The following is a 16,492-nucleotide window of genomic DNA, read 5'->3' as shown; positions in this document are numbered from 1 at the left end:
GTGGTTTAATGCGAGTTTTGGCATTTATATGTATGATGCATGTTGGTAATCACCTTCTCGCTCCACACACATACTCCATGACTCTCCATAAACATGCCACATGCACAGTGTAATGATGTAATGATATAGCATCAAAATCCAGAAAATGTTGCTGTGGATGCAGGATGCAAGCAATTAAACATGTCTCAATTACAAGTCTGAGGAGAAGAACAGCTCCAAGCTATCATCATGTAAATTCCAACATGACATGAATGCACTAAATGCACAGTGACTCATCAGACACTTTGAATGTCTCTTTTCTTTCCAGCACTGAAAAGCCTCTCTGATGTTCACTCGTCTTTCCTGCTGATCATCCCTGTGTCATTTTTGGACTGCTACCTGTTTCTCTGCACTCTTCGTTTTCTTTGGCTCTTTTGTAGTGCAAGCTGTTAACAATACTGGAACCGGAACTTGCAGCTAAACTTCGTCAGTGCCATTGCTAGGATTACCTCAAGCTAGCGACTGAATTCCTGTTAATCAATAGCTAACCCTTTGTATGGGCTGCATAGGCATGTGTCAGATAATTAACATGCAGAGAATTCTGTTTCTTTGTTGAGCTTCCTAATTAGCTAATATAGCTGGACAGTTGTAAAATGTTTAGTTGCTGATTAGAGAACCCGGTGACAGAAACATTTGTCTTTCCAGGGCATCTATTTTAGTGATATCAATCAGGAAGACAGTTTGGCCAGTGTGCTCTTAAAAATCAATTACAGCAGCTTTAAATTGAAAGTCACAGGCTAATGTAGTATTAATTTCAAGCAGGATGTGTGTGGTTTTTTTTTTTTGCATTTATTCACATAATTTACACACAGTGCTATGTGTGTGGAGATGAACAGAACTACCAAATTAACATACAGTGAAAAACATTAATATGCATTTCTGACCTCAGTGCCAAAAGAACTCCAAGCCCAATCCCTCCCCACTCTAAAACACACCAGGTATTATTATTATGTCTAAAAGATGTTATTATTATAGTATGTTAAGTTATTATTATGTGTAAAAGACACATCAAATTATAAGGTGGCCACAAGGGTGCAACACCACAGTGTAGTCACAGGAATGATTCTGACAGAACACTAGTATAAGAGATCTGTATTGACACTACATGTAAAAATCCTCACATCCAAGGTTCCCAGCCTGTATAGGTCCTTCCAAGTATGTTGGGATCAGTTGCCTGATCAATAAGACAGTCCACCTGCTCTTCCACGCTCAGCTCTGTCTCTCCAAGCCGGGCACGGATGTTGTGTTCCTCAGTTCCTCTAGCCACAGCCAACATGCCCTTAAACGCAGAGTCCTTCTCAAAGCCGAGACGCAGCTCCTCACTGACGGAGAAAATATCAGCTATAACTAAAATACTCAGCATCATAATTGTACTTTTTAAATGTTTTAGTGATGTCAAATTCCAAGTGCAATCAGTACAACATTCCGACCTAGCTTGTTTTGGATTTTAGGCTTATCAGTATTACAGTTGAGTGCAAATGTTTGCACCCCATTTTATTTCAAAACCAAGATATCTGAAACAGGTTTCCTTATTCTGAAACAAGAATCCTGTCTGCCAGTTTTTTTCCCCAGTTACTTTTCATACAAACCTTTGAGTGTTCAGTGTCAGAGTACAATTACATTTTCACCTCTGTGGGTGTGCTGCTCTATGAAAGATGGCTGCAATGCATCTAAAAGCTGCCTAGTTATTGGATTTATGGCCTAAATTTGTGTAAAAGTTTAAAGTTGACTGGAAAGTTCAGTTGTAGTAGACGTCTGGGATGTGAGGTGTCTGATGCTTTGATTTCCACTGAAATTAAATTACTTTTGCATGCAAAAGGTAAACAGCTGTACAGCGATGTACTGAAACACTATCCTAAGTGCCTGTAGAAAGTGCTGTAATGGCGCCTGGCTTACCTCGTTATAACTGAGGGGTTGGCTCCCTCTAGCTTCTTGCGAGCAAAGTCAATCTTTTGTAGAGGGTACCAGTTGATCTCTTTGGTATCTACACTCTCAGTCCAGGTGCCTCCTTTCTTAAGCTGCTTTAGTGCAAAGTTCTAAAGAAATAAGGACAAAAAGATATTTGAACCTGGAAAGTTAGGTAGTCAGAGATTAAAAAACGGACAATTTAGGACACAACTGGTGGTATTTCCTCACTCCTTAACTCGCATTGTTATTCCCTGACATGAAACATACGTAACATGTATAGGACTTTCACAAGCATAAAACTAAAATTCAAAAGTCAAAGTCAAATTATTACCAATCTGTTGATCGTCAGTTGTTGGAGTGTTAAATACAAAGGACCGTAGTAAAAAAAAAATAAGTCAGACCTAAAGATATGCCTGAGGGTCAGTGTTCACTATATACATCATTTCATTTTTTTTTTAAGCTTTCACTCAAATGCATGAGACATCCTCATACCTTCCAGTCCAGAGAAGGCTCTTTGACAAAAACATCCATGGTGTTGAGGAGGAGGTCAGGCTCTTCCCTGAAGGCCCGGAGTGAGTGCGCCATCACACTGCGGATCAGGCCGGACTCCGCCATGGGCTTCATCAGACTTACAAACTGACGTGTAAGCCGGAAAGGCATCAGCTCTGGCACTGGCAGAAACTTAAAAAATACAAATAGCATGTTTCAGCTACATCTAATGCAACGTGTAAGCAAACTTTACTGTATAGGAAGATTAGGAATAAGGAGAGAAATTTAAGTGAAAATGGCATCCAAACCTGAGTAGCTGATCCAAAAGCATGGCCAAAGTCAATGCCAATCATGCCACCTGTTTCAGTATTGATCATGAAATTGGAGAGGTGACGGTCTCCGATACCCAGCACCCAGTGACTGATGCAGAGCAGTGCGTGGGAGCTGGTAAAGTGAGAGCGCAACGAAAGGAAGGCCTCAGGCGTCGTACTCATCTTCACAAAGGCTCGTCTGGATGGGACAGAAAAATAACCATCAAAGTTTCAAAATTACTTATCACATCCACCTCCCAGGCTTTCATACAAACATATATAAAATTCAATTTCTCTGCTCAGCTCAATAGTCATTAAAATCTCAATTCAAAGGATTTGCCATCATACCCCAGTACTCTATAATAATTAGACTAGCTAGCTCTCCACTTGTCTTCCTCTGCCCTGTTTCAATCTGAGCTCCACTTAATAATTATTTTCCACACAATGTAAAACACATAGTAATTAGAAAATTATGGAACTCTTGTAGGAGCATACCTCAGCAGATCCTCTGGTACACTCTGCTCAATCCGTTTAAAGTTATTTACGGTGTCTGTGCGATTGGCCTTCCTGTAGTAGTAAAATGACATCACACACTGTAATGTTCACTTGGTCTTTCCATTTTCAGCAGACAGTAAGACTCACTAGGACATTAAGGCACTGCTGTAAAAGGGAAATGAACAATAACATACTTGTATGTCTCAGCGTATCGTCTTATTCCCTCAATCCTCACAGCAATTTTACTTAGCCAAGTGTCATAGATTTGATTGGGCCTAAAATACAAAATAAACATGCGCTGTGTCAAAATGCCTTACAAGGAATTAGCTTAGAAAGATTTCAGAGGGTCTGTCAGAGGAAACAATGGTTTATACCTTTTATAGTGATGGGAAGTAAATGAACAAGTAAGGCCATAGAAACATGAAATAAAGTGAATTAGAGAATAAGTGTAGTAGTAGATACATCACTGCATGTTAATAAAACTAAATACAACTGTGAGAAGAACTAACAAATGCCATTCAGAGTCAAGTCACAGTCATGGCATAAACAGAAAACATACAGGGTTATATTCCTCTGCTCTTTATCAGTCGTTTTGCTGGCCAGGAAGTCTTTCAGTGTGCAGGTATTTTCCATCCACTCTATCAGCCCAATTCTGCAGACAAAAATCAACAAACAAGATTTTACCAGTGGACTGACATGAGCAGACAGTCATCCAACAGAATACAAAGGAGGATTGAAACAAGTCTCAAACACCACAATCTTTCCCATAATAATTAAACAACAGTCCCATAAGCTGTCTTCTCCTAGAGTGACCCACATAAAAGAAGCTTCCCGTATGTTTTAATCTGTAAGAAGGTCCAGAAACAGATCTTCTACCTGCTGGTTATTGGAACAACCTGGTAGGTACGGAGTGTCAGGCTGCGTTGTGAGCAGGCTGTGTCCTGACTGAGAATGATGTTCATGACACCAAAGAGCTGCTCGATACGCTGGTCCTGCCGCAGGTCCTCTCCTCCCTTCACCAAGAACGGGTGGTCCCTTTCATCGTTGCCTCGCACGATGAGACGTTTTGGACGGCGAATGGAAGTCATAACCTTTACCTTGAGTCACAAATGCACAACAGAGTCACAATAAACGTTGCTTAACTGGCTCAGTCTCGCGTCAACCTCGCTCTGTAAAAATATGCCACAGATGAATAACAGTGGATAAATCAGGGCCGACTGGTCTAAATGTGCTAACATCAACTTATTGGCTGTTAACAAAAGTGAATTATTTTGGACTTTTGTGAAACCAAGAACAATAGCGTAACTCATAGTTGTAAGTAAAATCAATCTGGGCTGAGTTCTTTCTAGCCCAGATTGTAGATTCATGCAGCCTGTTACCAACAATCAGGGCAAGTGAATACACTTGGTGAAACGCCCCTCATGTGCTCATGTAAACTGAGGCTAAATTATTTAAGATCACATGCTGACTCATACATAAGTCATCAGCAGTGAGTAAGAAAGGCACATGTGAAATACAACAGCTGGTGTAATAAACATGAACAAGGTGGATTACTTTCTCAATCAGTGAATTTTCAAAATGCCTAAAAGTAAACAGACTAAGTGCACATTCTCCAATCAAAGTAAAATTACATGAAAAAACAAACTGCAGAACCACCAGTTTTATGCCTTTATTGAGCAGTGAGTTCCTGGTAGATAGCAGGATATTTGTAGCCCTAAAATTGAAATATCATCACCAGCCATCACTGGGGTAAGCGTATATCCAGAGACACAGAGAAATTCTCTTTCAGGAACAAAGATGGATATTTCTCATTTATTCATTCATTTTTAAGTAACTGCTTTATACTGATCAAGGTCACAGTGGATCTGAATCCTATCCCAGAAACACACCCTGAATGGGACTCTAAAACTACTGATTCTACATATACATTCATGGGAAAAAGGTGTTTCTTAAAGGTGGTTCTACATGATACTGAATTATAGTGTACTTATTTTTTTCTGCATGTTGGTTTACGTTTTTTGGGAAAAAAATATTGAAATCACCAGATGTCACCAGAGGTTATTTGTTTACGGAAGTTGTTGAGGACCTCACAATTGTCGTCTAGGTGCTGATAAACAAAAATACAGAATTGAAGGAGGGTGTACTTTATTTTTCCCATGACTGTAGGCATATTACTCCATTTCTAAGAATATGAATCACATAAAAGAGAAGGGTAGTACAGGACTCCTTTACCCCTAATGATGCTTAGTATTGCAGAGCCAATAAGATTATACAACACTCATTTATCACACCCCTGCTGACCTGTGCTAGTTATATGCTCTATAATATTTGGGCTATGATGAAACAGGTTTCTAATATTACATTACAATACACTATTACACAATACACTACAATACACTATTAAATGCACATGGAATTCTGTTCTGTACATAAACTGTAACATAGAAGTACATTTCTTCCATCCAGTGTGTATTCAGCCTTGTAGGGTTGTCATAAAACATCAATATATCGATTATTTCTCAATGCGTCTTTGAGACATCGATGGTTTAAAAGTACATTTAAATGGGTAATTTGCATTTGCTAGCTGCTACGCACTGTAGACTATTAGACTACTGTTTAATATTGCTGGCATATTAGCTTTGGGAGTCCCCAGGGGAGATATAACAGATCCTGCAGATATAATTGAGCGCTATCATTCGTCTGACTCGTAATATGGCTCCATCTAGTGGGTCTTCCTGAAACGAGACCGTCAGTGTGCGCTTAATAGCGTACATGTAGGCCTACGCTATAGATTTAAGAATGTGCTGCAGTAGCCAGTATTTATATTTGAAAATTACCAATAAAAATCGATAATCATCAGGAAAATTTTCCGATTATCAATATATAAGAAAAGGCATCGATCCCAAGCCTACCATCTTGTAAACAGTGTTCCTGGAATAGGCTCGGGATCCACTGCAACCCTGACCAGTATAATGCATTTACTTGAAATAATGAATTAATAAACAAATTTTCGTCCTTTTACCCTCATTTAACAGTAATTAATGCAGGAGAAAAAGTTAAGCAGAGAAAAATAATATAAAATACTATTATATCAGTCAGAGTATACGAGGACCACCATCCACAAGTACATACCCTTTCATCGAACCCTGTGATCTTCGCATGGTACTCAGGCAGAGGCTTGGATCTTCCGTCATACTGACCTAAAGCAGGGAGGCAAATTAGTCTTGAATATTTGCTTGAGGAATTTTCTGAAACGTTTCATTTGAGGAGGCTGATAGTTTTCTCCTAACCTGGCACCTCCAGCTCGTTCCTGAGTGTGTCTGCGCTGAAGTTACTGAGCCAGGGTGAGTACTCCTTCAGATTCCCTGGCTCTTTCTGGAAGCATCTCATGGACGACACCAGCTCATCCACTCTCCTAATATAATCCTTATCTTTACGCTTTTCGTATACCTTCAAGCCACCTGAGCCAAAAAGCTTCTCCACTTCTTTGGAGAATGTCTTAAAAACACAGACAAGGACAGAAAATACAGGCTTTACCTTGTACAGTTACTTATTCACTGAAATATCGAATGGGAACAGTTTCAGGTGTTACAACTGAGAACCTGGCTGAATTTTTTCCGGAAGGATCCAATTCCTGGGGCTTTGGAGTTGCAGAGTGAGGTGCTCATTTCTTCATACAGTGTCTTCATCATTTTCTTGTCCATGTTGGGCTTCTCCAACTGACTCTTAACCTCATCCCACCAATCCTGCCAATCAGTGAATAAAAGAAATTGACAGGACAGCAGTGTCAATAGGATACATGTTAATGTAAATTTAAGACCTGCTAAGCATATTAAGAATATTATAATGTAAATAAAATTTTATTATGGTACATATTGGTAGATGTTATTCTGAATATTTGAAGAGGTTTTCAGAAGTACCCATTCATTAAATTTTTTTAATACAACATAAATATTCTGAGTAGATAAAAATTCACTTATCCCTGTTGTTTCTTCACACTTTGGAAATGGCAGTGAGACCAAATTATGATGAATAAGGATTATTTTTTAAAGCTGAGATTTAAGCAAACCGTGTTTTCAAGCTGTGCATCATTTACAATTCAGAACTCTTCCATCAACCAATGCTGGACTGTTTAAAGCACAGCCAAAGAGGGAAAAAAAGAACAAATAAAAATGATGACTTGGTGTCATGTCATAAAGAAAGTGATGAAAAAATGCCTCCCTAGATTACATTTGTATGGTAAATATCGATTATAGCAAAAGAAAAGTTTAAAATGCATTTAGTACTTTAAAGAGCATTTCAGGGTTGGTGAGCTGCTGAAGAGCATCAACAAACTCTTGAAAAACTCCTCCTCTATCCAGTTTTGACTTTAGCCTGAAACACACAAATTATAACAGTCACATAACAATGTTTTTCTTCATTTATTTACATGCTTGTAATAGTCACTAACGATCCAGTTCAGCATACTTATGGACAAACTCCTGGTTCCTATGACCGATAGCAGACTCTTCAAACGTGTAGCCTTCACTGCTTATCATGAAGGGGTAGATGAGTGCTTGTGGGTAGCACTCCGCAATCTCCATTACCACATGCTGCACTGCCACTGCCTCTGGTTTGTCCAACAGAGCCATCATCTGACTGATCCAGCCAATCAGCTGCCAGCAGGGCACGCTTACCACCTATCCAAACACAACATGGCTACCGTTAGGACTTGCATCGTAAATGACATACTCACATTAACCTACAATAACAATCCCACACTCTAGGCCTTTTTTTCTGGGCTTTGAGTCCCAAATTTTATCCACAGCTCCACCTCTTTGGCCATCAGGTCCAGAGTCTCTGCAGTGTAGAGCTCCACCAGCTGCAGTAAGCGAGGGAACTTAAGTCTGGCTTCCTCGGAGTTGAGCTTCAGCGCTTTTAGCATCATGTTCACTACATGAGCAGGCAAACTCTGCATCTCGGGAGAACTGCTCACTGCAAAACATGAACAGGACGAGCATTAGAATACAAGCTTTATGTAAATGCCATTTTGCTGCTAGAGAACCCCCGAATAAACTGGAACATGTCACACGAAAACCCCACAATATTGAATATCTACTTCAGCAGGTCATCTGATTTTATACATCAGTTTTTATACACCTGACTTTATACTTCATAATGGGAAGCCCAGGTCCAGGACAAGTGGAACAATACCCTCATTTTTATTGCCTTAATATGGTTCATAGAACATATTAAGACGTAGAACATTAAACTTTATAGAAACATTATGTTTTGGTATGCACTCCTAGATTTACTCTCTTCTCTTTGTTCCTCCTCCCTCAGTCTGCGGTCACAGAAGTTAGCAAGAGTCATGTAGGCCTCCACAATGCCCAGTGTGTCTGCATGCTTTTGGCTAAATGACTGCTCCTCTTCCTCAGCCTTGCGTGCAGCACTGTGTAATAGCTCGAGAGCACGTGTCTGCAATCCCTCCACCACCTAAAATTTCATAGAAGAGACATAAAGTGGTCAGAGGGTCAGATAACATACTGAGCACAAGAAATAATAGGGAAGGATGCAAATTTAAAGAAAGTTAGCTAGACGGAAGGCAGATTTTCAGGTGTGGTCTTGAGCAGATTATACAGTATGTGCAGGTGCAAAGAGGCATTACTGGCATCAGATGATTAACAGAACATCATGAATCTGTTTGGTTAGAAGGTGGTGATGAATTTTCTATGACAGCATGGGTCTGACAATAGTGCTGGCTGTAATTCAACTCAGGTTTAAATAATAAAAATAAATAATAATACATTTTATTTGTTGGCGCCTTTCATAACGCTCAAGGACACCTTAGAGTACCACGAGAAAAACAAGATACAATAAGAGCAGCATAGTTAAAATAGATAAACAAAATTTAAATAGATACAGCAATAACATAACAAAGCTTTAAACAAATGTGTATGAATCTGGGATTTGAACAGTGAAAAGTCCAACTGATGAATATGCAGTGGGAGTGAGTTCCAGAGTTTGGGTGCAGAGCAGCTGAAAGCTCTGGCACCCATTGTGCTGAGTTTAAAAGCTGGAACAGTGAGTAGAGCAGCTGAGGAGGATCATAGAGAACGGGCAGGGGTATAAGGTTTATATTAATGTGCTTGTTATTATATTCACTATATGGCCAAAAGTATGTAGACACCTGACCAACACACCCATATGTGGTTCTTCCCCAAACTGATGCCACAAAGTTGGAAGCACACAACTGTATAGGATATCTATGTATGCTGTAGCATTACAATTTCCCTTCACTGGAACTAAGAGGCCCGAACCTGTTTCATCATGACAATGCCCCTGTGCACAAATTGTTGCACGTGAATGTATTGATCTATTCATGTGTGGGAAAAAAACTCAAATGCAAGGATATTCACATTTTAAATAAGTTGAGCTAAACATAACACCAAAAGTTACCCGGTCACTGGAAGATGCCCTGGAAAGTTCTACAACTCTCTGTGCTTTCTCTCCTCCAAGGGCCTCCAGGGCTGAGGGACTGCGGTGCACAGCGCTAGCCAAAAGGTCAAAGGTGGTGCCCAGCAGGATCCTCTGGTCTCTGAACACCTTTCCAGTGAAGCCTTCACTCTGCTTCTCAAACTCCTCTACATGACACAAACACATAAATCAGAATTAAGACCTGGTTTTGTCATTCACTATGTTAAACACATTTCTGGACTGTAAAAGAAAGTGCAGTTTGTTTAGACATTTGAAAGACTGATTAAGGTAGAACAGTTTCTACCAAGCAGTGGGACAGTCTTGAGCAGGGAGCTAATCTGCTCAGCGGGCCCCTGGGTCTGGCTCCTCCGCTGGCTGAAACGGCTGAAGCTGTGCACCCAGCGCTGTAGCCGACCTTTCTCAGCCTTCGCCTCCCTATGAAGCTCTTTCAACAGCTTGGTCGCAACGGAGAAGTTGTTCTGGTGTGATAATCATGCAAGAAAATAAGCAAAATATCTATAAAGATCCATAAGAATCAATAATTCTAATAATAATAGCACACATGATCAGCTTTGATGGAAAACTGTAAAGTGGAAAGTTTTAGGCTTCTCTATTTTTTTTATTTTTTTTTTATTACATATAGATGAAAACATACACATTTAAAGTGATTATGTTGTGCAGGCCCTAGTGTAAACCAGCAAAATTCCCTACAGCATCACATTGACACCAGGTGCGTCAGGTATAAATAAGCTAGCAAGGCTTTGCTAATGTGCTGAAAGATTACACGATTATGAAGTACCTGTTTCCAGGCACTATCTGCCATGTTCAGTTTCATATTAAACTTGCAGTCCTTCACTAGTGCTGCTAACTCTTCTGCTGTGCTGTCCTGCTCAGCTCCATCCACCTCCATACTGTGAGCAGGAGATGAGTACAGCTTCTCCCAGATCTTATCCAGGAAGAAACACCTGGGACATGAGATGATACACATGAGAGATTACACACACAATCCCCTGTATGAAAGCAAAGTTGTTACCTAAACTGCAGATTTCATTAACTTTGCGCAGACCTGATGAATTATTAAGAGATAAATCTACAGTCCTGGTACAAAATATGCAAAGCTCAGATGACTAACCGGGATGTAATGATGTCATCCCACACGTTCATGGGGTCAATTTTAGCATCAGGGTAGCGACTGGTCCACCTCTTGATCAGACTTTTCAAAGAACCCACTGAGACTGGTACAGAAGAGAACAAGGTTACAGGACCTATCATATGTAAGTAATAGCTATCCAAATCAATCTTAAATACCAACAAACAAATATGACTATGGTTTTACTAAGTGTTCTTAAGGAGATTATGCAGCTCACCCTCTCCTGTGATGTAATGTAGGAAGTCCTGAATCTCGGTGAGAGCTTGGACTGACTGGAGCATGGTCAGACGACTGCGGTTCAGCAGAGGATCAACACTGGAGTAGTTCTGTACAACAAAATAGTGTTAACTGTCACTTACACACTCAAGCGTGTGTCATTTTCTTGGTGAATTTTCCTCATAAATTTTTTCTAAATGTGTCTATTCAACCACAATTAATTAGGGGGCCAAGCACTGAAGATGCTGGAACCCAGTTGTTTTTGCTGGGGTTTTTCTTCCTCTTCTTCTTATACTATGTTGCACTAAAACATATCATGCAAATCAAACTAAGCTGCAGAAATGTGAAACTTGGTCACTAGTTAATACTCCCTCTTACTGCTCACGCAAGCAAGATGGGCCTGCTCGGACTGATGCTGGCACCACAGAGCAGTGTTTTACATTTTGGCCTGAATCTAGTGAACCATAAGTTGTATGATGAACATTTTTTCACTGTTTCCATATCTTAGAAATCCATATCCATATCTCTTGAACCACTTAGCTGGGCCCACTTAGATTGAGCTCATTTCAATAATATGCAAAACCTACTTTTGCAAACTAAGATTTCTGGCTGATCTTCACAATATTAGTATCAAAACGCTTAATAGAAGCTGAAGCACAATAATTATTAATTTTAACTCTGGAGACCAGTGAGTGAGGTTTCATGTACTTGTGACAACCTACACTGAGATTCAAAGCTCATTGTTCCCCCAAATTCTTTTTATTATTCTCTAATCCTAAAACTCACCTGCATGAAGACCTGCATGCAGTTGTTGGCATAGTATTTAGCACGATCGTAGTCCTCTTGCAGGATGTAGAGGAGACTGAGGTCTTGACTGTAGTGTGTCTCCATTACCAGTTTTCGTTGCTCCACCTTCATGGCAGAATCCACAAAGCTTAGCAGAGCCTGGTCCCTCTGCCCCTGCTGCAGCTGCTTCAACATGCTGCGCATCATGTACTGCAGGTAAGTTTCCTGTTGGACATACATTGATAAATGGTGTTATGTTTTTGCTTTATTTATGTCTGACAGTATTACAGACCCTAGGGATAGGGATAGGGATTGCATAGAAAAGGTTCCAGGTTGATTCTTACGTATAAAATGTAAAATTCTTCACAAAATAATGTATTCACAAAATAATGTTATAAAGACGCAAATGCAGGTCATATTCACAATTGTAAATAACGAAGGTAAAAATTTGTCAGTTGTACGTAGTTGTCATGTGTGTGCACATAACGCTTACGTAAATACAGACATGCCCACACATTATGTGGCTCATCAAAAGGTACCTTAAAAAAAGGACATTCTTTTTTTGATAGTGCCATAGAGAAAAGTGCAAATGCACCTTTCTGAAGCAAAGATAGAATTTTGATCAGTGAATGGCAGAGTCATCAAGCTGTGATGTTTAATTTTTTTTTTTTGCATTTATGCATTGCTAATGTAATATTTTTAATGTTTAACCATAACAAACTTATGTCACAAACCAGGTGCATGTTCATGAAATTTAATCCCTTATGATTAGCATTTTCTGATGCCACTTTTATTGTGACGTGAGTGCAATCAATAGCTCCAGTAGAACTGCTGCACACCAATATAGGGAAATGGACAGAGCCATGTGAAACAATAACATTCAACACTGTTTGGTTGAGAAATATCTGGTTTATCCACAATTTCTCTCTCATTAATAAATGTGCCATCATTTGTGTTTCTCACTTCCCTCTTCAACTTGGGTCCCAAATGATGGCACATTTATTAATAGTGCTTTTGGGAGTGTGTGGGGGCTATCTACTGATAAAGCACTCAGAGTTTACACTTAAGAAATGAGAGTGGTCTCTCTCTCTCTCTCTCTCTCTCTCAGACATGATACATACTCCAAGAGAGAAGACTCTGTTAGCATTTTATGGGATTCATAATCAAAAACTGTTTTTTACATTTAAGACTAATCACACTTATTTAAAAAGTAGTAATAGATTTAATGATGAATTCGAATTATGAACAGCACAGGTTCATGATTAAACAAAACCCTACGTGAAGCTCTCCCGAGTTAAAGCATTCAACCTGCAGCTTTATCTTCACCTCCGGAAAATGTTCATTTTAATAAATACCACATTTTGCATTGAAAAGAACATATAGACAATTTATGAACTACTGATAAATGAGGGTACATGTCTGTTCCGCTCCAGAATGCTTCGTGAAATTTTTAACTTAGTGGAATTATAAATTCTGAATTGTAAAATTTAAAAGGCAACAAAACAAAATAAAAGATTTTCCCCCAATCTGCTTTATAACGTGCACATAGATAATAGTCTGAAAAATCTTCACCTGATAAAATGGGTCTTCCCACATCCTGTCCAGGTTAACGGTGGAGCTGTTGTCTATATTAACTGTAGCACAGTACTGTACAGACTTCCACTCAGTCAGGTGATTGTAGGCCTCTAGAGCTGCTATCTCCCAGAAATCCTTCTCTGTGTCTGTGGGCTCACCATCCATCCAATCCTCTGTGTTCAGTGCCTGAGCAAACAAAACACAACCCCGTGATCATTGAAAGGCACACATGTGACACGACAATAAGTTATCACAGAGAACAAGCATGTGAAGACTGTTATATATACCAGAACACCGGCCAAACCTCACTGCTGAAAATATGCTTTTGATCAACCTGCAGATAACTGTGTGGTGGCCTGGGGAAAACCCTTTGTATAGTGAAGGCAACCCCTGGTGCTGAAAACTACAGACATTACTGAACTGAAATATGTTGCTATTTTGCACAAGGGAGAAAATGCAAACTGCAATTTGGCCAAACCATAAAAGTAATATTGGTACTCTTTTGGTCTTAAAGTAGAGGTGTCAAGCCATCTGTTATAGGTAGAAAAACCCAATTGTGGCCAAGGCTGTCACACATATGCTGAAATTATTGCAAGGTTTGCAAGATAGTGGCTAAAATGATCATCACATTTTTAAATAATACAAGAAATGTCTTTTTGACACTGCATAATTACACAAGTTCAATTCAGTTTTATTTATATAGCACTTTTACCAATAGATAGTGTCATAAAGCAGCATCAGAAATCCAGAAATTGATTTAGGTCCCTAACGAGCAAGCCAGAGGCGACGGTGGCGAGGAAAATCCCTGGGCAATATGATATCCCTAAGGCAATACGAGAAAGAAACCATGAGAGGAACGAGACTCAGAAGGGAACCCATCCCTTCTAGGTGATAGTGAATAGTGGGATTATAAATAAATAAATATAGTATACAGTTTTAGAACAGTCACCTATTAAGTGTGTTGAAAGGATGTTGAGTAACATATTGAAGATATTGTAAATAAGAGTCTTGGGATGTGCACATGATAATATGTATCTATCAGTTCTAATTGTTCTATTAAATTAAGAAAAGTGCCCCCACAGTATGCAACCAAACAGACATTTGTATTACCTCATTGTAAAGCTTTACTGCCTCAGCGTAGTCACCTTTTGCTTCTCTCTGCAGTGCAGTGCATGTGATGGGCTTCGTGCCAATCTTTCCACCAAAGATGCCCCTCACAACATCATAATCCCCCAAAGACCTATACAACCTAAAGTGTTACACAAGAGGAATTCATTCCACTTCTGAGGATAGACTTCATAAATAAATATGCTGTATTGAGTGAAAAGATTGACAGGGACAGATGGAACAGTAATAAAGTATTTAAAAGAAAAACAAAAAGAAACCAGAGGATTTAGGGCTGACAGCTGAACTCACTTGGCTAGATGAATCCAGCGCTCTGTGTCAGGGGGCAGCTCCTTCTTGCCTCGTGCCCGTTTGGAAGGAGGTTCGTTTGGCACACTGCTGGAGTGTAAGAGGCTCTGCTCCAAGAGGAGGATGCCCATGGGCTGCTGTAGACTGGCCAAACAGCTAGCACTGACACTGGCAGGCTGCACATCCAGTAGAGCTGAGTGCTGGTAACACATGTCCTGCACAAAAATCAAATACGTTTATTAGTTTTGAATTATGACCAAAAAAAAAAAATAGAATGCTAATATGATTCAAACTACACTACACTACAACTGAAGTAAAGTTAGAGTGGTAGTGGGGTTATTTTACAGACATCTCATATACATGCAAAGAATACTTGTTGTTAAATGTTTTTTAAACTACTCTTGATCTACTATACTGCGAAAATGGTATTTTTACATAAAAGTTCAGTATATAACATTTTTTCATTTTCATATAGATCTGTACTATTCTTGCTTTCAGAGATGGGGCTCTTTTTTCAGAGGGTATAATGTTTAGTTATGCATTAATGGAATAAACACAGTACCTCAGTTTCTAGCTGATCAAATATAGATACCACACATACTAATATTTACTTTTTAGAGCACTGCTTCAGGTATTAGAAAGTTAGATAAAATTACACAAGAAGTGCTTTGGTATTCTCTCATCTTTCATTACATAGGTATTAAAAACTGATTTTCATTGCAAGTTAAAGGTCATTCTTTTTTTTTTTTCTTTGACCAGGCAAAGATTTAACAATTCTTTCTCTTGTCACTCATATGTTATAGATACAGTAAATATATTTGATTGAAAAACGCTACATTTAACTATATACTGTATGTACAGTTGTTGTAACTGACAAGAAAACCAATCAAATCTATTGTCCCACTGATATATTGAATTTATAAGCTACTTATTATTTAACCAGAGTGAGGACTAGAATAAAATCCTGATAGAAATAGTTTCTGAATCACATTGTCCACATACTTGTACACAAGCAATAAATGGTGGGAAGTATGTCGTGCTTTTGTGTAGGAAGTTGTTCAAGTCTTGCAGTAAATTTTTCAGTATTCCCTCCCTCTCTTTAGAAGGCCTGGATTGCTCCATCTCCACCAGCACGCCAGAAAACAGGGAGCTGAACAGCTGTTTGGCGAGGGTGGAGTCTCTCTGCGGAGGTGCAGTTCATCAAAGAAAAATGATCAATACAACACACACATGGAATGTTTTAATTAATGGAAAGCTTTATTTCGATTAAAGATAAGTTCTTACCTGAGCGAGAGCCTGTAAGGGTGCGATAAGACTGCTGTACTGGATCTGAATGTCAGGCAGGTCTCCCACCCTGTAGCTACGGTACAAGGTCACCTGAGCTTCTCGTTGTATTTTCTGGGTGGCCCTTTTTTCCTGATCAACACAGAAATGTGAGCTGCAGCAAAAACAGTGTATAGTCACAAATACCACCAACAAATTAGTTATCAGTGTGTGACTTCTACCCTTTCAGTTCTTTGTGACTGAATTTCCCTCTTGGCAAACTTTATGTTTTCTTTCTCTTTGTCCTTCAGGAACCGTTGCCTCAGTCTTAGGATATCAGCACGTCTTTCCCGTTCAGCTGTACGGAAATAAATATATGTACATTTCTTTC

The 16,492-nt window shown here is 39.3% G+C and overlaps 1 protein-coding gene across 2 annotated transcripts in view; it reads right to left on the bottom strand.

Moving 5' to 3' along the window:
* Positions 1-785: 785 nt before the first annotated feature.
* The window catches only part of prkdc (protein kinase, DNA-activated, catalytic subunit), a 43,684-nt gene continuing 27,977 nt past the window's right edge, over positions 786-16,492 (bottom strand). Inside the window, exons 60-86 of one of the 2 annotated variants that reach the window (XM_053233083.1) lie at positions 16,344-16,459; positions 16,123-16,254; positions 15,841-16,020; positions 14,842-15,053; positions 14,536-14,674; positions 13,423-13,611; positions 11,851-12,075; positions 11,066-11,174; positions 10,831-10,933; positions 10,498-10,663; positions 10,003-10,177; positions 9,681-9,865; positions 8,537-8,717; positions 8,056-8,216; positions 7,710-7,921; positions 7,529-7,616; positions 6,845-6,988; positions 6,533-6,740; positions 6,375-6,442; positions 4,119-4,339; positions 3,802-3,894; positions 3,437-3,517; positions 3,243-3,314; positions 2,745-2,946; positions 2,440-2,628; positions 1,936-2,075; positions 786-1,361 (exon numbers count right to left, since the gene is read on the bottom strand). In XM_053233083.1, coding sequence (XP_053089058.1) covers positions 1,157-1,361; positions 1,936-2,075; positions 2,440-2,628; positions 2,745-2,946; positions 3,243-3,314; positions 3,437-3,517; positions 3,802-3,894; positions 4,119-4,339; positions 6,375-6,442; positions 6,533-6,740; positions 6,845-6,988; positions 7,529-7,616; positions 7,710-7,921; positions 8,056-8,216; positions 8,537-8,717; positions 9,681-9,865; positions 10,003-10,177; positions 10,498-10,663; positions 10,831-10,933; positions 11,066-11,174; positions 11,851-12,075; positions 13,423-13,611; positions 14,536-14,674; positions 14,842-15,053; positions 15,841-16,020; positions 16,123-16,254; positions 16,344-16,459 — 4,196 coding nt within the window. In that variant the 3' untranslated portion in view covers positions 786-1,156. Of the gene's footprint in view, positions 1,362-1,935; positions 2,076-2,439; positions 2,629-2,744; positions 2,947-3,242; positions 3,408-3,436; positions 3,518-3,801; positions 3,895-4,118; positions 4,340-6,374; positions 6,443-6,532; positions 6,741-6,844; positions 6,989-7,528; positions 7,617-7,709; positions 7,922-8,055; positions 8,217-8,536; positions 8,718-9,680; positions 9,866-10,002; positions 10,178-10,497; positions 10,664-10,830; positions 10,934-11,065; positions 11,175-11,850; positions 12,076-13,422; positions 13,612-14,535; positions 14,675-14,841; positions 15,054-15,840; positions 16,021-16,122; positions 16,255-16,343; positions 16,460-16,492 lie in introns of those variants that run through there. The other variant, XM_053233084.1, reaches the window with a different exon arrangement.

This window comes from Pangasianodon hypophthalmus, chromosome 4, assembly GCF_027358585.1.
Source record: "Pangasianodon hypophthalmus isolate fPanHyp1 chromosome 4, fPanHyp1.pri, whole genome shotgun sequence".
Taxonomy (NCBI): domain Eukaryota; kingdom Metazoa; phylum Chordata; class Actinopteri; order Siluriformes; family Pangasiidae; genus Pangasianodon; species Pangasianodon hypophthalmus.
The sequence above is the reverse complement of the archived record's forward strand: the minus strand, read 5'-3'. Positions and strand labels throughout refer to the sequence as shown.